Below are 21514 nucleotides of genomic sequence, written 5' to 3'. Positions count from 1 at the left end.
AAGTAGCCATCCAAAAATATACCACAAATTCATGAAAATTGAGTACACTTACTTGTAATGTAGTATCGAAGACGACAAGCTTTGAACTGGTTGGAACAATGTCATAACACTTGTGTGACCTCATGAATCGCATGTAAACACCACTCTCTGAGTCTTCTACTGCTGAAAGAAAAAAAGCCAAAACATCAGTCATAAGAAAGAACTCCCTCAATCGGATGAAGAGCATATACGCAAACCTATCACTAGCAGACTTAATGGTAAAATATGAACTGTTTTCCCAGTACGATCAAGGGCCAGGCAAAGATGCCCACTCTCACTAACTCTATGGGCACTACACTGGAGGTCCCAGCTGGTGCAATAAGGCAAGAAATAAAAATGAAAGGCATATGTGTTAAAAAAGCAAAACTGTCTTTATTTGCACACTTACGATTTTCTGCATAGGAAATACCAAAAAATCTAGAAAAAGTTCCTAGACCTAAAAAGAATGAGTTCAGCAGGGTCACAGAATTAAATACAGGGTTAATAAAACCAAGGCAAAGCTAACTGGACGGGGAAAAGCTGGAAACTTTCCCTTCAAGATCTGGAACAAGGCAGGGTGTGGTGGCTCACACCTGGAATCCCAGAACTTTTGGAGGCTGAGTGGGAAGGCTCACTTGAGCGCAGGGGTTTGAGAACAGTCTGGGTGGCATAGCAAGACCCAGCTTCTACAAAAATAATAAAATAAAATAAAAATAAAGGGAAAAAAAGACCGGAACAAGACAAGAATGCCTGCTCTTGCCATTCTGTTCAACACAGTACAGGAAGTCCTTCTCAGAGCAGTGAGGCGAGAGAAAGAATGCATCCAAATATGGAAACAAAGAAGTCGAATTGTCCTGTTTGCAGATGACATAATCTTATATATAGAAAACCCTAATGACTCCATCAAAAAATGTCAAAACTAACAAATTCAGTAAAGTTAGAAGATACAAACTGAACATAAAAAATCAGTAGCATTTCTATATACTAACAGACAACTACTTAAAATAGAAATAAAAAAAATCCCATTTACAATAGCTACAAAAAACAAAATACTTGGGAATTAATTTAACCTGGGAGGTGAAAGATCTCTACAATGAAAACTATGAAACACTGAAGAAAGAACTGAAGCAGGCTGGCCATGGTGGCTTGCACCTGTAATCCTAGCACTTTGGGAGGCCGAGGCGGGCAGATCACCTGAGGTCAGGAGTTTGAGACCAGCCCTGGTCAACATGGAGAAACCCTACCTCTACTAAAAACACAAAAATTAGCTGAACGTGGTGGTGCAGGCCTGTAATCCCAGCTTCTCAGGGGCCTGAGGCATGAAAATTGATTGAACCCGGGAGGTGGAGGTTGTAGTGAGCTGAGATCACGCGACTGCACTCCAACTTGGGCTACAAAGCAACACTGTCTTGAAAAAGGAAGGAGGGAGGGAGGGAGGGAGGGAGGGAGGGAAGGAAGGAAGGAAGGAAGGAAGGAAGGAAGGAAGGAAGGAAGGAGAAAGAAAGAATGAATTGAAAAAGATATGAATAAATGGGAAGATATCTTGTGTTCAAGGATTGGAAGAATATTGTTAAAATGACCATATTGCCCACCGTGACCTACAGATTCAATGAAATGCCCATCAAAATATCAGTTCTTCACAGGACAAGAAAAAAATCCTAACATTTGTATAGAACCATAGAAGGCCCCAAATAGCTTTTGAGCAAAAAGAACAAAGCTGAAGATAGCATACTACCCGACTTCAAAATATACTACAAAGCTATAGTAACCAAAACAGCATGATGCTGGCATAAAAACAGACACACAGACAAAGAGAATGGAATAGAAAGCCCAGAAATAAATTCACACATTTACAGCCAAATGATTTTTTGACAAAAGTGCCAAGAACACACACTGGGCAAAGGACAGTCTCCTCCATAAATGGTGCTGGGAAAACTAGATATCCACATATAGAAAAATGAAGCTGGATTCCTGTCTCTCACCAGATAAAAAAATCAACTGAAAATAGATTAAAGACTTAAAAATCTAAGACCTAAACTGAAACTACTAGAAGAAAATAAGAAATGCTTCGTGACTTTGGTCTGGGCAAATATTTTATGGATAAAACCTCAAAAGCACACGGAACAAAAACAAAAATGGACAAATGGGATTCTATCAAACTAACAAGCTTCTGTCCTGCAAAGAGAATAATCAAAAGAGTGAAGAGACAACCTATAGAAGGAGAGAAAATACTTGTAATCTATAAATCTGATAAAGGGTTAATATCCAAAATAGATGAGGAACTCAAACAACTCAACACCAGGAAAGAAAACCCAAATAATCTGATAAAAAAATGGGCAGAAGAACTGAATATACATTTCTCAAAGAACACACAAATGGCCAATAGGTATATAAAAAAATGTTTACCATCACCAGTTATTGGGTAAATGCAAATCAAACCACAATGAGGTATCACCTCACTCCAGTCAGAATAGCTTATTATCAAAAACAAAAACAAAAGATGAGTGTTGCTGAGGACGTGGAGGAAAGGGGAGCCCCCCCTCCCTTTTTTTGAACTATTGGTGGGAATGAAATACAAATTACTATAGCCATTATAGAAAACAGTACAGAGGTTCCTCAAAAAATTAAACATAGAATTACCCTACAATCCAACAATCCCACTGCTGGGTATATACCCAAAGGAAATGAAATCTGAGTGTTAATGACACATCTGCACTGCCATGTTGAGTGTGGCACTATTCACAACGGCCAAGACATGGAATCCACCTAACTGTCATCAAAGATGAATGGATAAAGAAACGTACCTCTACACAATGGAGTACTATTCAACCATAAAAAGAATGAAATCCTGACATCTGTGACAACAAGATGAACCTAGAGGACACTGTGTTATGTGAAATAAGCCAGGCACGGAAAGACAAATACCATCTCATTCACCTGTGGAATCTAAACAAGTTGCTCTCACAGGAGGGGAAAGTAGAATAGTGGTTACCAAAGGCTGGGGAGGGAACAGAGTCGGGGCATGAGGAGTGGTTGGTCAATTACACTCACACAGGAGGAATGAGTTCTGGTTTCTATTGCACTGGGGTTGCAGCGGTGAGCCACCACACCAGGCCCTAATTGACAATTTAAACAAAAATAATGAGAATGTATTGTGGTGTTGATAGCACACTGATAAGGAAACAGCAACACCGTCCAACCCATCACGTGGAAATCTGGGAGTCAGCCTTGACACTGTCCTCCTGCCATCCTTACCAATTTATCACGATGCCTTATTAATTTTGCACACCAGATCTCTCAAATCCACTCATTTCTCTGCCTCCATGGCCACCCCCCTAGATATCCCAGCTTCCTCACCAATCCTTCTGCCCCCTGTGTCTTCCACAGCTGTCCACGCTGCATCCAGGAAGATTTTTCCAGATGCAAATCTAATCTAATCCAGCTGCTTTAGAATAAAGGCAAAACCCTTGAAGTTACCTACAACGGCGGTCCCTAGGGCTGGTTTCGTGGAAGGCAATTTTTCCATGAACTGTGGGTGGGAGGGGATGGTTTCAGGATGAAACTGCTCCACCTCAGATCATCAGGCATTAGATTCTCATCAGGAGTACACAACCTAGATCCCTCACAAGCACAGTTCACAATAGGGTTTGCGCTCCTGTGAGACACTAAAGCCACCCCTGATCTGACAGGATGCACAGCTCAGGCCATAAAGCTGCCTCACCCGCTCCACACCTTCTGCTTTGCAGCCCAGTTCCTAACAGACCAGGGACCAGTACTGGTTCATGGCCCAGGGATTGGGGAACCCTGATTTATAAGAGCCGGGAGGCCTGGCCCTCACCTACCACCTGGCCTCTTGTATTAAACACTCTTGCTTTATACTTTCTCCAAACGCCTATTTTCTTCCAGTCCTGCATCAGTGTTCTGCCGTCTCTTCCATGGGGCCTTACACTATTCGCTGAAAACAAATGCTCAGTGCCACAAAGAAAAATCAGCACTGAGACAAATGGTCTCTCAGCAAGGCCATTTTTACTTCCTGCAGGAAGGGTACCCTTGCTAGCCATCTTGCCATGAGAGTACGACGAACAAAGGAAAAGCAGACATGTTTATTCCTTATGCATTTGGGGTTGTCCTTACTGCCATGTTTGATCTCTGATGGTTGGAGCCAGACGTCATAATATAAACTAAAACCCGATTGGCTAAGAACTTAAAACTTTTTTAAACAGGTAAAGCAATGGAGAACAAAAAGAAAGTCCAAATAAGGAAGGGGCATAGGCTGCAAGCTGGGACATGCCTGTGAGCATGTCCAGGACAGATATCTTGGTTAAAGTACAAGTACACTGAATGTACTACGTGCCTGTGAGCATGTCTAACGGCTACATAGAACAGGGCTTAACAAAGAGTTAACAGCAAAAAGCAAGAAGGGAAACTTTGAAGAGGAACTTTTTTACTTCCCACACTACTGCTTCCTCTGCCGGAAATACTTTCTCCATCTCTTTGTGGCCAAGTTAACTCCTCCTTTGTTAGATCTCAGCTCAAGAGTATGACTGGTGAGTCGTGGAATCTGAATTTGAACTTGAAGCCTCTGGATTCCAAAGCTGTGTTCTTAGCCAGGCTGATCCCCCTCCTGCCCTTGGCCTGCCATGACCACTTTCCAAACTGTTCCGTTAAAATCCTTCCCTATCTTCATGGGTCAGTTCAAATTACACCATATGCAAGAGACATCCTTGACAGCTCCATTCGGCGCACACCGATTTGTGCATTTTAGGAAGACGTGAACTACCTGGGAAATATCTGAGAAGAGAAAAATTTAGTGTATAAGCTAATTAGCAAAACAAGTGTTAAACAAGTGACACTAACCAAGACCTGTGGCTGTGGAAAGGAGCCCACGATTCCGTGTATTTCCTCCTGTGGACATCCATGCAGCTGGTTTGCCAATTTCACGACAAACGCTGTGGATCACTCCCAAGTCTGTTTTCATTCTGACCTCTCTTGGGATATTAAAATTCATAATGCAGAATTTTGTCACTGCAATTGCCTCCTGGACACTTCCCTCTCAAGTGTCTCCCTCCCGATGTGGAATGAAGTCCAGATGCCTCTGTGTCTCATTCATGACTCTCCACGTCCAGCTTCTCTGTGGCCTTATTTCCCACCTCCTGGTTTCATATCTAGGCAAATGGGCTCCCTATCAGTTTCCTGTAGCCTTCAACCTCTCCCCTCCTGCCCTTGTTCACTCACTTTACCTTAAATGTCCTCCTCCTCAACTTTTTCTTGTTCAATTTCAACCCACCCTCAACTGACATGTTTTCCCACAAAAGAAGTGAACATCTGAGTGCTTACCATGGACCAGGACCGCAATAACTCAGTCACTTAACTGATATAACAACCTTGAGGAATATGCCTTCAGTTTTTCATTTTACCTTTGAGGAAACTGAGGATAGGAGAAGCTGCGTCACTTGCCCCAAATCAGACGCCGAGGAAGTGACCCAAGTGGGATTTGAAGCTCTGTCCCAGGCCCTAGTAGCTCCTTACTACACTCACTTCCCTGACTCACCTGTGCACTCATCTGTGCACACCTGGGGAGTACCCCCCTGTCCTGGGCCCTGTCCTAGGGCTACTCACAGGGGACACAATGACTCGTTCTCCACCCTTAAAGCTTATGCACCAGCCCAGGGTAAGCAATGGATCACCTGAGATCACACAGGTGGTTCACCAGCCCTGACATGGAAAGGGTCAGAAATCTAAAATGACTTCTTCCCCAGAACGACGGCGGCACTTCACTTCTGTCTCATCAGTTATCACCTTCTATCGAGTTAACAGTGACTGCGTATTTCTGATATGTTTTCCTTCCTGGAGGATAATTTCTTTAAAGGATCAGTATCTTACTCAAGTAACCCATACATTTTTCCAGTCTCTAAGTATTCACTGCATATTGTCTTGGTGTGTGTTCCTCCCAAAGCTGATCCTGAGACCAGGGGAAGTTAGGGAAGAAAAAATTCAAAAGAAAAGGTGCCCAGTAGGCAGGTTACAGCTTCGTGAGCCTGCAGTAAAGCTGTGAGGGAGGCTGCTCTGAGGTTGTACAGACCTGAGAACTGTCTCGTGGGAGGCACATTCCTGCCCTGCTTGGGTTCAAGGTAATTCCTGAAACACTACCTCTGGCATTTCTACCCACAAGCCCAGGTGTCAAAGCACGTCCTTGGACAGAGATGCTGAAATATGAAAACTTGGGTGAGACAGGAGGGTTCTGGTGAGGCACCTGCAGCTTCCGCTGTGCAAGAGGCGGGGATGCCGCAGGGAAGACAAGACCCACAACCCTTCTCCTCACAGACACTGCAAACCAGTGGAGGGGACACTGACTGTCATCACACAGCCACCAGCACTGCCGAGGACAGGCTCGGTGTTCAAGAATGAAGATACCGGCTGTCAGGGAGGGAACGATGGATGGGTGAAGTTTAAGTTGGTGTGTTCCCATGTTTCTCAAAACGCTGACAGGCTAGACAGTCAGGGTACCACTCAAGAAAGGCCCGAGACAGCAGGCTTTCATCAGAGCAGCGCAGAGAGCTCTGGTCCGCGTCCGCCATGACCACTAAGGGCGATGCTGTTCACACAGCTGCATGTGCAGTCTCCTCATGCCTATCGAGTGTGGGATCTGTGCAATACAAAAGCCAAAGATCAGGGCAGTCAAGCAGACATCTAACCAGTATTTAAGTTACCAATTGCCTGCCAAATCTATCATCCTAAAACTCCAGAGCAAGAAATCAAGAGGGAAGCTAAGTATAATAAAATGTGACAATCCATCTCCCAGAAAGGAAACTTCGGATGATATTTTGCTCATTAATTAAACCAAGACTTTTCATAAAAGAGGCACACATATTATAGACATATTATAGATGTTAATATTACTATATGAACATGTGAAATAAAAATTGAAAATAATATAGGGCAGGAATGTTCAAACTTACAGAATTTTTGAAACTCTGTAAGTTTTGTATTAGACTACATTTTTAGTATGCCATTTTAATGTGCTGATTTTTAAGATTTATTTATTCCACTGAATCTTGTATTTTGAATGAACATATATTTCAGATTTACAAAAAAGTTGCAAAGCTAGAAGAGTTTCCATAAACTCCATACCAGGTTCCCCCAGGTGTATCATCTTATGTTACTGATACGGCTTGGCTTTGTGTCCTCACCCAAATCTCTATCTTCAACTGTAGTTCCCATAATCCCCGCATGTGAAGGGCGGGACCTGCAGGAAGGTGACTGGATCATGGGGGCAGTTTCCTCCATGCTGTTCTTGTGATAGTGAGCTTTCACGAGATTTGAGGGTTTTTACAAGGCGGTTTTCCCTGCCCTTGCTCTCTCTGTTGCCTGCCACCATGTAAGACATGCCACTTACCCTTCCACCATGATTATAAGTTTCCTGAGGCCCCCTCCCCAAGCCATACAGAACTGTGAGTCAATTAAACCGCTTTCCTTTATAAATTACCCACATTCAGGTAGTCTCTATAAAGCAGTGTGAGAACAAACTAATTTCTCAGTCTTGGGGTTATACAGTTTCACTCTCATCATCACACGGAGGCACACGCTCTGTCCTCATCATCACATGGAGAAACACACTCCATCCTCACCATAACACAGAGGCACATGCTCCATCCTCACCATCACACAGAGGCACACGCTCCATCCTCACCATAAAATGGAGGCATGCGCCCCGTCCTCACCATCACACGGAGGTACATGCCCCGTCCTCACCATCACACGGAGGCACACGCCCCGTCCTCAACATCGCACGGAGGGATGCATGGAGGGAGCCCCATCCTCAACATCACATGGAGGGATGCACACCATCCTCACCATCACACGGAGGCACACGCCCCGTCCTCACCATCACACAGAGGCACGCACCCCGTCCTCATCACATGGAGGCAGGCGCTCGGTCCTCATCATCACACGGAGGAACATGCTCCATCCTCACCATCACACAGAGGCACGCGCCCCATCCTCATCACCACACGGCACGCCCTCCGTCCTCATCACACGGAGGCACGCACCCCGTCCTCATCACATGGAAGCAGGTGCTCTGTCCTCATCATCACACGGAGGAACACACTCCATCCTCACCATCACACAGAGGCACATCCTCCATCCTCATCATCATATGGAGGCACACGCTCCATCCTCATCACCATATGGAGGCCTTCTCACCCCATCCTATCTAGGGTATCTAAAACCAACATGACTCATCCCCTCGATCAGTGAAGTGAGCTCATATTCGTCAGGTTTCTCCAGGCAGAGGTTCTCTTCCCTCCTCTTTCTGTGCTGTAATCGTTTTACGGTCACTATGAGCCCTCACTTAATGGCCAGGAGTTATGCGCTCTACCTCCTTGTTTAAAATAATTATGTACATGAGAGTTGTTGATTCATTTATCTGATCATTTATTTATATCAGTGTAGACTCATGGGTATTTATTTCAAACTCTGAGTTATAATCCAATCCTAGGTTAGGAATGGTCAGAGGCTGTGCCCCAGTCAGTCAGGAACCCACCCATGGCTGAGGCAGGAGAACTGCTTCAACCCAGGACGTGGAGGCTGTAGTGAGTTGAGATTGTGCCATTACACTCCAGCCTGGGGGACAGGGCAGGACTCTGTCTCAAAAAAAAATTAATTTTAAATACAGATGAGGTCTCACTATGTTGCCTAAGATGGTCTCAAACTCCCAGGCTCAAGTGATCCACCTGCCTTGGCTTCCCAAACTGCTGGAATTACAGGTCTGAGCCACCTACAGATTATAATAAAATTTCTGTTGATTGGGAATAAGGACAGATTATTACTGATGTAATAAAACAACATCAATCACAACAAAAGTATAAGCTTTTGAAGCTAGGAAAAGAAAGTAAAATATGAAATGTTCCTTTTTAATGTTGCTTTTCTACTTTTAGTATAAACTTTGTGAATATCCGTGGCACCATCTGTGTTAGTTACAGTATGGTGAAGTCTCACATTGTACTTGGAGAAAGAAATAAACTGAAATAGAGGGAAAATGAGTGTAATTTGGAGTTATACAACAACAACAACAAAACCTACCCAAATTATTCAACAACTGGCTGTTTAAAATACATTGGCCGGGCGCAGTGGCTCACGCCTGTAATCCCAGCACTTTGGGAGGCTGAGCTGGGTGGATCACCTGAGGTCAGCAATTCGAGACCAGCCTGGCCAACATGGTGAAGCCCCATCTCTATTAAAAATACAAAAATTAGCCGGGCATGGTGGCATGTGCCTGTAATCCAGCTACCCAGGAAGCTGAGGCAGGAGAATTGCTGGAATCCTGGGAGGTGGAGACTGCAGTGAGCCAAGATCCTATGACTGCACTCCAGTCTGGGTGACAAAGAAAGACTCCGTCTCAAAAAATTAATAAAATAAAATAAAATACATTATCCAAATTCCTGAGAGGGCCAGAAGTTCCAACTCCATATTCAAAAGCTAACTGGGGTTAAGATGTAAAGACAATGCTCCCTTCCTGCTTTTGATATTTTCAGTGACACAGGATAGAAGCATAATTACAGAGTACCGCACCAGCACTTGAGTTACTGCTCTACAGAAGGAGGAATCTGTTTGTGGACTGACGTTAGATCTTACTACTCTTTATGTAGATCCCAACCCAACGTTATTATGCAAGGGAGGAGCTAGAGAATAGTATGATTAAGCAGCAAGTTTATATTAAAGTGTTTAATTCATAAAGGTTAACAACAAACTTTTACAAATGGAACATCTAAGTTTAAATGCTAACAATTACACCCACTGAATGAAATATTTGGAAGTATTTCTGCTATTAAAAACAAATCTGATTACATGATACACTTGCTCAGTACCTTTGCCTGTCTCACTCTGCTGTCCAGGCTGGCGTGCAGTGGTGCGATCATGGCTCACTGCAGCCTTGAACTCCCCGGCTCACGTGACCCTAGTAGCCAGGACTACAGACGCATGCCATTACGTCTGGCTTTTTTTTTTTTTTGAGATGGAGTCTCGCTCTGTTACCAGGCTGGAGAGCAGTGGCATGATCTCAGCTCACTGCAACCTCCACCTCCCGGGTTCAAGCGATTCTCCTGCCTCAGCCTCCTGAGTAGCTGGGACTACAGGTGAGTGCCACCATGCCCAGCTAATTTTTGGATTTTTAGAAGAGAAAGGGTTTCATCATGTTGGCCAGGCTGGTCTTGTAATTTTGGCCTCAAGCCTCAGCATTCCAAAGCATTGTGGTTATAAGCATGAGTCATGGGGCCTGGCTGCTCGGGAACTTTTGACATGTCCTCTCTACCTACATGATATACCAGTATCACTCAAGGTTCTAGAAATCGAACTCTCACCCACCTTTCCAGCCTCATCTCCCATCACATCCCCCAGGAGTGCCATACTCTAGGATCATTTCAGTGGTCTGAACTTTGGGAAGTCCAATTTTCAGAATGTGTTCCTCATGCTTCTGTTCTGTGCCTCTGCACACACTATTCTGTTCCACAACAGCGCCTTCCCTGCTCTCGGTGGTGTCCTGACATCCTGCCTGCCTTTCTGCCATGGGCTAAACGGTGGCCCCCACAAAAAGGCATGTCCACTGGAAACATGAGAATGAGGCCTTATTTGCAATAAAGGTCTCTGCAGATGTAACTAAGCAGAGGATCTGGAGATGAGGGTATCCTGGATTAGGGTGATCCCTAAATCCAATGACAAGTGTCCTTCCGAGAGAGAGAAGATGCAGAGGGGCGTGGAGGAGAGGGCCATGTTAAGACAGGTGGAGGCTGGGTCAACCCAGCAGCAAGCCAAGGATGCCAAGTACTCGTGGCAACAGCAGGAGCTGAGGGCAGCGGGGCGATTCTCCCTCAGCCTCCAGAGGGAACCACGCTGCTGATGACTTACTCCAGACTTCTGGCCTCCAGCACTATAAGGAAATAAACTCCTGTTGTCTAAGCCACCAAGTTGTGGCAGCCTGGGAACCTTCAAAGTTCAGTTCAAAGGCCACTTCCTCCCATAAAACCTTCCCTTGGAGCACCTCGGGTTGGAATTAGCTGCTCCAGTTTTGACATGCCTGTTAGCGCTTTGTGAGTCACATACACCTTCTATTGAAGTTACAGGTCTGCTCTTCCCTTAGACGGGAGCTCCCAGGGGCAGTGGATGAACCTTGCTCTTCTCCACAATCCCGGGCCTCTGGAAGGTTCCTTGTAGATTTCAGGCATGAGTTAATGCCTGCTGCCTCTGAGATGGCTATATTAGGGTTCTGTCCTCAGAGAGAATATGTCAGCAAACGAAGCATGCAGGTTTAAAAGAACACTGGTGAATCTAGATTTAATAACCAGTTTAAAAAAAACCTCTTTATTTGTATACCTTTAAAAGACTAAAGAGGCTGGGTATGGTGGCTCACGCCTGTAATCCTAGCACTTTGGGACACCAAGGCGGGCGGATCACAAGGTCAAGAGACCAAGACCATCCTGGCCAATATGGTGAAACCTCGTTTCTAACAAAAATACAAAAATTAGCTGGGTGTGGTGGTGCGTGGCTGTAGTCTCAGATACTTGGGAGGCTGAGGCCAAAGAATCACTTGAACCTGGGAGGCAGAGGTTGCAGTGAGCTGAGATTGTACCACTGTACTCCAGCCTGGGTGACAGAGTGAGACTCTGTCTCAAAAAAGTAGAAAAGATTAAAGAATTAGACATGGATTTTTTTTGTAAGAGAAATAATGCACATATAGAAGTGCCCCATGTGGTATTTTCATTTTCTTTCTTTTTAAAGAAAAGATGGGGTCGCACACTATGTTGTTCAGGCTGGCCTCAAACTCCTAGGCTCAAGTGATTCTCCCACCTCAGCCTCCCACATAGCTGGGACTGTAGGCATATGCCACTGTAATTTTTTTTAAGTGAAATGGTATTGATATAAATAAAGCTTTAAAATGTTTGCAAGTATATTTTATATTGAAGCTATTTTCTAATTCTATTAGACAAAAAATGCAGTTGAATTGAATAAGACTGCAGAAGACCTCAAAATGTCCACACTACCACACACGCTTGAACACACCTGCAAACCCGGCCAAGAACCTAACAAGTAAGTTTCCGAGATAAGCACTACTGTCACCAATTACTTTTTCTGAAACCCATTTACACAGAATTTTAATTTAGAAAGAATTTGTAAAAAAAAAAAAATGTGTTGTAAAATGGTGTAATTCTTTGGTCTTCTTGGCCTTAATTCTACGAAATTGAAGAGGACAGACTATCACTAATCATTTATTAGTCAGGCAGAAATACTGAAGGTGAATTTCAAAGGTGGATACCAGTATGAAACTAATTTTACTCACACACCTTAATCACACTAAGAGCGGGATAGCAGACGAGACAGTGACTCAAAATGGATTTCAAGGTATCCTATTTATTAAGACAGCAACTTCTAAAACAATCCACTACTAACCAGAGAGTTACCACCGATCTGCCAGTTCTAGGTTTTCTCACGCTGATACTGGGAACACCCACGCAGTGAGTGAACCAGCAGCGCCTGAGAAGCAGAGCTTATTAAGGCACTCACCTCCCACCTTCAAGTTCCACATTTCTTTTGGCCCAGTCCTATAACTCTTGTTTAGTCTAGAAGGAGGACTGTCCCATCATTCGTGGAAATGGTTACTACAATTTCAGAGGGGGCTGATCTCAACTAGAAAGGGAAGCTTCTAATGTGAGAAGAAACACAGACCTTCTAAGAAAACAGTCCCTGCTTAGTGGTTCTGGGCCCAGCATTTGGGGCTCCCTCGCCACACAATCTGGGTTACTCAGATTGCAGACCTCTCCTGCCAAGAGCAGCACGAAGATGCTGACCTAGTCCTATCATCTGTGCAGATCACTCTACCATGGAGGCTGCCAGCGCCACCTTTATCTCAGGCTCCACATTTTAATATGTCCACATACACAGAGACTCTTGCTTACTCTCTGGACTGCAGACACCTTAGAGTGGGCCAGGCACGGTGGCTCACGCCTGTAATCCCAGCATTTTGGGAGGCTGAGGTGGGAGGATCACGAGGTCAGGAGTTCGAGACCAGCCTGACCAACATGGTAAAACCCTATGGTGGCATGTGCCTGTAGTCCCAGGAGGCAGGAGAATCACTTGAACCCGGGAGGTGAAGACTGCAGTGAGCTAATGCCACTACACTCTAGCCCGGCAATAGAACAAGGCTCCATCTCAAAACAAAACAAAACCTTAGTGTCTTGGCACATTGTATGTATTTTCTTTCTTTCCTTGTTTGTTTTTGAGAGGGAGTCGAGCTCTGTCACCCAGGCTGCAGTGTAGTGGTGTGATCTCGACTCACTGCAACCTCTGTTTCCCATGTTCAACCAACTCTCCTGCCTCAGCCTCCCCAGTAGCTGGGATTATAGGCATGTGCCACCATGCCTAATTTTTGTATTTTTTTTTTTTTCAGTGGAGACAGGGTTTTACCATGTTGGCTCGTCTGGTCTTGAACCTCTGACTTCAGGTGATCCACCTGTTGTGGTCTCCTAAAGTGCCAGGATTACAAGTGTGAGCCACTGTGCCCAGTCAATATTTTCAATTCAAAGTTGTGAAAATGGCCATAGGCACCTATAAAGAAGTTATCTTTGATATTCTCTGCTTTTAAGAGAAGGACCAGAGGAGAGATGACAGCAGGGTGGGAACAGAGTGCATTGAGGTCAGAATGCCAAGGAGGAGTTCCCCATCTGGAACCCATACACAGAGCAGGGGAGTGCTGATCAATGGGTACGCCCCTCGGTGTCTTCCTCTCTGTATTCTGTACACATTATGTGAAGATTTGTCCACAGAACCACCTTCATTTACTAAGCAGTGCCTGCTGCGGTTTACAAGGCACTCAGATCCAGGGCGGTGCAGCGCTTGCAAAAGGCCACCCTGTTCCAGGATCCACACCTCAGCTTCACGCTTAATTGTGTAATCATCAGTCTTCTAGGGACCTGGTGACTCAAGCGAAATAAATCAGTAAATTATGAGGAAACTGAAATATCAATTAAGTAGTAAAGAGACAGAGGCCAGGCCGGGCACGGTGGTTCAAGCCTGTAATCCCAGCACTTTGGGAGGCCAAGGCGGGTGGATCACGAGGTCAAGAGATCGAGACCATCCTGGTCAACATGGTGAAACCCCATCTCTACTAAAAATACAAAAAATTAGCTGGGCATGGTGGCACATGCCTGTAATCCCAGCTACTCGGGAGGCTGAGGCAGGAGAATTGCCTGAACCCAGGAGGCGGAGGTTGCGGTGAGCCGAGATCGCGCCATTGCACTCCAACCTGGGTAACAAGAGCGAAACTCCGTCTCAAAAAAAAAAAAAAAAAAAAAAAAAAGAGACAGAGGCCAAGTCAGTGAGCACAGACTGAGAAAGGAATGATCTGATTGATGCATGAGCAGAGAACAGGGTGGAACCCACCCCATCCCACCAGGACAAGCGGAGGGGACTGCAGAGATGGCTGAAAACACAATTGCTTTCTTAGAAAAGGCGCTGGGGCACTTACGCAAGGTGCTCTAGATCTCACATTCATCATCTCAAATGACGTTAAGATGGTAAAAAAGCAGTTTCGGGCCGGGCATGGGGGCCCATGCCTGTAATCCCAGCACTTTGGGAGGACGAGGTGTGCAGATCACTTGAGGTCAAGAGTTCAAGACCAGCCTGGCCAACATGATGAAATCTCAGCTAAAATCCAAAAATTAGCTGGGCATGCTGGTACACAGCTGTGGTCCCAGCTACTCAAGAGGCTGAGGCTTGAGAATGCCTTGAACCCAGGAGGCGGAGAATGTGGTGAGCCAAGATCACGCCACCGCACTCCAGCCTGGATGACAGAGTAAGAGGTGTCAGCACCAATGCTTTATTCCCTTCAGCACTTTCTGTGTTCCCTTTCGTGGGAGGGCAGCAACACCAGCATCACTAAACGAGCTGAATGAAACACAGTGCTTTTGACTGTGGACTTACGTGCAAAGAGAAAGAGCGGAGTGGAGTAAAACTCTCAGCATGCCTCTCCCCAGGGCGGCCATCCTCTCTGAACCTGCCTCAGCTTTGGGAGCTGCCAAGTGCATTGCAGAGTGAACTTAAGCTATTACCGTCCCTTCTTACAGGGTGTTCCTACTTTCATCCTCATCTGTATTTGTGGAATGGAAGATTGATGCCTTGCTAGAGTGTTTTTAGGCACGAGGCTTGTCAATCTAAAATCATACTGCAGAGACCTGGAGTGTGCCTCTCCCCTACCGACCCAACAGGCAGGGGGACACGGCCAGAGACTCCATGCACAGAGCCCTGCCTAGGCAGGACACTGCCACCGCTGGTCATGGCGAAGCAACCTGGGGACTTCCTGCTTCCACCTGTCACATCAGCAGGCGAAGGGGCTGCTGCCATGGTCTGGATCTGTCCCTTATCACTCCAATCTCTGTGCTGCCCAGCAGCTGTCCCCAGTCCAGGGGTCTGACCAGCACACCCACCTCTACCTGCTTGTCTTCACGGCATGCAGCCCTATTTCTAAGACAATGCTCAGCAAGTGACTCTCTATGGGACCATACCCAAAAGCATGAGTGCAGGGGAACCCCAAGAAATAGTGCAGTAGCCTGAAGCTGTTACCAGCCCTAGACCCGGGATGATGAACAGTTATAAAGCCCAGAAGAAGAATGGATCAGGTAGAGCCTGAGGTGGGCCAGCAACCCTCAGTTGAGGAGTCCGGCCAGGCAGAGGCAGCCTCCCAGGGTAGGGGAGCCGCAGGATCAACCACCTGCCTCCTCTGGGGGCTCCCCACTGGCTAAACTCAACGGGACCCCAGTGTACAGGAGCCCAGCCAATGTGTCCCACACTCAGCCTCCACACTCAGAAAGACAGGTGAGGGAGGGTGCAAACGGGAGCCACCTGGGGCACTCTAAGACTGGGCAGATGGAGGAAAGACAGTTGGGAACTGATGCAGCATCTTCCACAAATTTAATCCCTGAAATCATTTAAACAAATTGTTATTTGAAATAGCAATAAGAGGCATGAACATGCTTTCCAAAAACAACAACAGTGGTATACACAGTTGAGCATCCCAAATCCAAAACTCTGTTATCTGAAATGCTCCAAAATCCGTAATTTTTTGAGCACCAACATGACACCCAAGAGAAAAGCTCATCAGATCATTTCAGAGTTAGGACATTTGGGTTAGGAATGCTCCATTAGTATGTATTTTTTCAAAAATCTGAAAAAAAAAAAAAAAAAAAAAAAAAAACCCAAACCTGAAACATTCCTGGTCCTGAGCATTTTGGTGTTTATTTATTTATTTTCTGAGATGAAGTCTCGCTCTGTCCCTCAGGCTGGAGAGCAGTGGCAAGAACTTGGCTCACTGCAACTTCTATCTCACGGGTTCAAGTGATTCTCCTGCCTCAGCCTCCAGAGTAGCTGGGACTACAGGTGCTCACCACTACCCCTGGCTAAGTTTATTTTTTAGTAGAGACGGCGTTTTGCCATGTTGGCCAGGCTGGTCTTGAACTATCCCCAGGTGATCCGCCCAGCTGGGCATCCCAAAGTGCTGGGATTACAGGTGTGAGCCACCACACCTGGCCCCAAGCATACTGAATAAGGGTGCTCAGCCTGCAGGAACTGAGATTCTGTGAGCACTTCGCACAGGTCATAGCAGTGCTCTGAGCAACTGACATCATTAACTCTTTATGCCCCACAGCAACGCTGCAAGGAAGGGACCATTATTCTCCCCATTTTACAGACGTAGCAATGGAGGCATAGGGGATCTAATAACTTTCTCCAGAGTCAAAGAGCACCACTATTAAGTACTGTAGTAAGGAATTCATACCCAGGCCCTGGCTTTCTGATATTCTAGAGAGGTCATGCAGTACAGTGGCTGAGGATGGGCAGAATCAATTCGATGTCATTAGCACAGACTAAAAGTAACAAAGTGACAGAAAAAGCAAAAAGTCCCTCGGGGTGATAAAGAAATGGCATGACTTATGCCCCAATACAAAAAGGAGACCGGCGTGAAAGCAGAGCGGGAAGTGGACCTGCGGGATGGCCTGGGAGGCCCTGTCAGGACACACTTGTTTTTGTTTCTGGAAATACTTTAGCTCGATCTCTCGCTGCTATAGGCAGGCATGACCTTGGCTTCTCACTCCTGGAGCGCTTTCTCATACAATCTCCTTACCTCCAACTCGCAGACGCCCCTATTCCAGTGACCAACTCTCGGGTCTCACTGGAGCTGACCAGGAGGTGCCCCATTCCCACGGCCCTGCCGAGCGCCCTGGACGGCACCCCAACACTGCCTCTCAGGGGAGGTGATGCTGTCTCCAGCCACATCTCGAAAACAGGAAAACAGACTCCAGGCAGAGGCCCGAGCCCCTCAGATCTGAAGGTGTCCTCAGGAGTTGGCAGGGGACACAGGGCAGGGGCTGGCACCCCACAGTTATGGCAGAACAGCAGCAGGAGCAGCGGGGAGGCTGCGGGGTCGGTTACATGCGGCACTTGGCACGTGCTCTGGACTTTATCCTGGAGGTGACCCGGAGCCATGCAGGGGCTCACACAGGAGGCTGAAAAGACCAGGGCTGTGGGGACACAGGGTCAGATGAGAAAAGAGGCGGAGGAGTCGGTGGACGACTCTGAGACCTTGCTCCTTCCATCCTGACTCTGTCCCACCCCTGCATGCTCTCCTTCACCTCTGCCCCTCACCAGCTTGCCTCCTGCTCTCTCTCCCCTTCTCTACTTGATCTTGTGGTGGCTCACTTCACTCCACTGCCTTTCTTTCAGGGCAAAGAGCTGCAATCATGGTCTGTGGCCCTGAGCCTACTTCGCCAGGACCCATCCAGTTCAGTCCCATGGAATGGGACTCCACCTGGGCCTTCTGTCCCCCCATCACCAGCAACTGCCTGGCACTAATCCCAATGGCTTTTCCGCAATCTCCTTGCCGACCACCGATTGCTTGGTGCTGGGCTGTCAGCCTCAGTCTCCTCACGTTTCCACTGGAACAACAGTAGCTGCCTCAAAGGAGCCATGCAGATCCAGAGAGAACCTCGAGAGAGGAGCCGTGCAAATCCAGAGGGAAGCCCCAGAGAGGAGGTGTGCACATCCAGAGGGAACCCCCAAAGAGGAGTTGTGCAAATCCAGAGGGAAGCCCCAGAGAGGAGCTGTGCAAATACAAAGGGAACCCCCAGAGAAGAGCTGTGCAAATCCAGAGGGAAGCCCCAGAGAGGAGCTGTGCAAATCCAGAGGGAACCCCCAGGGAGGAAGTGTGCAGATCCAGAGGGAACCCCCAGAGAGGAGCTGTGCAAATCCAGAGGACATCCCAGAGAGGAGGTGTGCAAATCCAGAGGGAACCCCCAGAGAGGAGGTGTGGGGATCCAGAGAGAACCCTGAGAGGGGAGCCATGCGGATCCAGAGGGAACCCCCAGAGAGGAGCCATGCGGATCCACAGAGAACCCCGAGAGGGGAGCCATGCAGATCCAGAGGGAACCCCCAGAGAGGAGCCGTGCGGATCGAGGGAACCCCCAGAGAGGAGCCATGAGGATCCAGAGGGAACCCCCACAGAGGAGGCGTGCGGATCCAGAGGGAACCCCCAGAGAGGAGCCATGCGGATCCAGAGGGAACCCCCAGAGAGGAGGTGTGCTGATCCAGAGGGAACCCCGAGAAAGGAACAGTGCAGACCTGGAGAGAATGCTGAGAAAGTCTGCAGCTCCTAGAGCTCCACAAACGTCAGCGACCTCCACGCCAGTGGTTCTCTAGTGTGGTGATTTTGCCCCTAAGGCGATACTGAGTGACATATGGGTCATTCTGATTGTTATGACCTGCGGGGACTCTGCTGGTGTCCCCAGTGTGCAGCCCCTGACTTAGTCAACTACTGACGTCCTCCTTGGCAAGCAAAATGTGCTCACTGGTCAGAGGTTCACTTTAATAGTGCCACGGGTGCCGGGGGGCTTGAAGAACAGGCGGAATGCCTGTGTGCCTTGGAGGGCGCAGTGGCTTCTCCTCAGGGCGGGCTTTTGGAGCTGCTGTCCAGCTGCCACTAGAGACAGGCTCTGCTTGGCCAGAACAGGGAGTGAGGTCAGGAGAAAGCAGGAGCACAGGTATGAAGACACACATATGCACACAGACAGGCACGCAGACAGGCACGCACACACGCACGCAGGCACGCACGCACACACGCACGCAGGCACGCACGCACATACGCACGCAGACAGGCACGCACATATGCACACAGGCAGGCACGCACATACGCAGACAGGCACGCACATACGCACACAGGCACGCACGCACATACGCACACAGATAGGCACGCACATACGCACACAGATAGGCACGCACGCACATACGGTCACAGACAGGCACGCACGTATGCACAGACAGGCACGCACGTACGCACACAGGCACGCACGTACGCACACCGACAGGCACGCACATATGCACACAGATACCCCATATACCTGATATCAAGTTAGAGCCCCATCTCTTTAATCACGACCACTGACGATTGTATTTTAAAACACAGATTCAAGGGAAACTAGTGGATGGGAGGCAAGACTAGACCGCAGCTCCCACGCGGTCAGACAGAGCAGCGGGCAGAAACTTGCATCATGAACTTCTGCTCCAGAGCTACCGCAGGAATAGAGCAGGAAAGCTGAGAGAATCCACAGATGCTCTGAAGAAAGCGCACTGCTCCTGCAGGACCCAGGAGGCACCCCAAATACCGCCCCGTCGTAGGCTGGTCCCCACCCGGCAGGAGTGTTTGGACTGTGCAGTGTGCTAAGGGCTATGGGTGAGGTACCGCAAAGTGCTACAGGAACACACACAGGAGGAAGCACGGAAGCCTTCACGGGCAAGGGGACATGAGCTGATCCTGAAAGAGGAAGTGTTTGACAGGGAAGAGAAGAAACATTCTAGGAAGATGCAGGAGCATATACAAAGACACAGGTCCCAAAAAGCACGGGATGGTTGAAGAACGATGTAGAGGTATCTTAGTCTGAAAAGAGCTGGAGTCTACAGCTCATGGGATGTGGTTGGAGATGCGACCCGAAAGTTACTGGAGACCATCAAGAGCCTTTAGAAATGCATACTACTTCATGAAGCAGCGAGGGATCACTGGGCCTGGGGTTCACCTGCCAACAATCCCTGTGTGGGGCAGTGGGTGAGGGTGTTGATGAAACAAAACTGTCCCGGGACTGGCGTGGTGAAGGTGGATGGTGGTTATCTGAAATGCATCGAACCATCTCTACCATTTCATATGTTCAGAAATTTTCATAATACAAATTTGAAACAAAAAAAATAATCATCTTGTACAAGAACATTCTTTGATGTTACATTAGAATATTTTTGTTATTGTTGTTAACATTTTTTTTAAAGAACACATTAACAGAAATAAAACACATATTCATTCATTCACAGGTCATAGTAACAGACTCAAACCTTGTCTTAAAGACTAAGTGTATAAGAATGAAATCCATTTTAAAACAAAATTTACACCCTATCTCAAACTTCTCTTAAAAAACTCCCCAAAAGAAAAAAACCTGATTCCTTACTCACAATTTTAACTTAATATGCTCAATTTCATTATAATTCCACAAAAAATTATCAATGTTAAAGTGTATCTTTTATACCTTATTCTGCATTTAGAAATACAAGTTTACTATATTCATATAGTTTTCTCTTTTTAGAAAACTGTTTAAAAAAAATCTGAACAAGAAATAAGCAAAGAAGAGGAACCTGAAAGTCAGAAGTATATGGAAGAGAAACAATTAAACTCCTAGGCTGGCTGGGTGCGGTGGCTTATCCCTGTAATCTCAGCACTTTGGGAGGCCAAGGTTGGAGGATCGCTTGAGCTCAGGAGTTCAAGACCAGCCCAAGCAACATAGGGAGCCCTCATCTCTATTAAAAGAATAAAATAGGCCGGGTGCAGTGGCTTACACCTGTAATTCCAGAACTTTAGGGGGCTGAGGCGGGCAAATCATTCAAGGTCAGGGGTTTGAAACCAGCCTGGTCAACTATGGTGAAACCCCATCTTTACTAAAAATACAAAAATTAACAAGGTATGGTGGTGGGCACCTGTAATGCCAGCTACTCAGGAGGCCGAGGCAGGAGAATTGCTTGAACCCAGGAGGCAGAGGTTGCAGTGAGCGGAGATCATGCTATTGCACTCCAGCCTGGGCAACAGAGTGAGACCCCGTCTCAAAAAATAAAATAAAATAAATGAGAAATAAAAACCCATACATTTTTCTAAAGTGCTTAGAAACATGAACAGAAACAGTGGCAAATCTGAAACATAATTTTACAGGATTTACAATTAGAAGGGAGTGGAGCAAATGAAATCCATTAGTTTCTTTCCCCTTTCCATGCTTTTTGCATTTGGTTTTGTGTGTGCGTGGGCAAACGTGTACACAGCCGAGAAAATGTGCACGCTCTTCTAGATAAAGGGCAGTAAAAGAGTGATTGGGAAAGAAGAAAGAGCATAGGCAGGATCAAGGCAGAGTTTGCTCAATTAGTTCACAAT

The 21514-nt window shown here is 46.8% G+C and overlaps 1 protein-coding gene across 23 annotated transcripts in view; it reads right to left on the bottom strand.

Annotated features, from left to right (window-relative positions):
* PRKAG2 (protein kinase AMP-activated non-catalytic subunit gamma 2) overlaps positions 1-21514 on the bottom strand; it is a 337838-nt gene that overhangs the window by 52386 nt on the left and 263938 nt on the right. For 16 of the 23 annotated variants that reach the window (XM_035254336.3, XM_078343436.1, XM_078343431.1 and 13 more), the window contains one exon: positions 53-162. In XM_035254336.3, coding sequence (XP_035110227.3) covers positions 53-162 — 110 coding nt within the window. The remainder of the gene's footprint in view (positions 1-52; positions 163-21514) is intronic. The other 7 variants (XM_035254337.3, XM_078343435.1, XM_078343434.1 and 4 more) reach the window with 1 other exon arrangement.

The sequence above is a fragment of the Callithrix jacchus genome, chromosome 11, assembly GCF_049354715.1.
Source record: "Callithrix jacchus isolate 240 chromosome 11, calJac240_pri, whole genome shotgun sequence".
In the NCBI taxonomy this organism is placed as follows: Eukaryota; Metazoa; Chordata; class Mammalia; order Primates; family Cebidae; genus Callithrix; species Callithrix jacchus.
The sequence above is the reverse complement of the archived record's forward strand: the minus strand, read 5'-3'. Positions and strand labels throughout refer to the sequence as shown.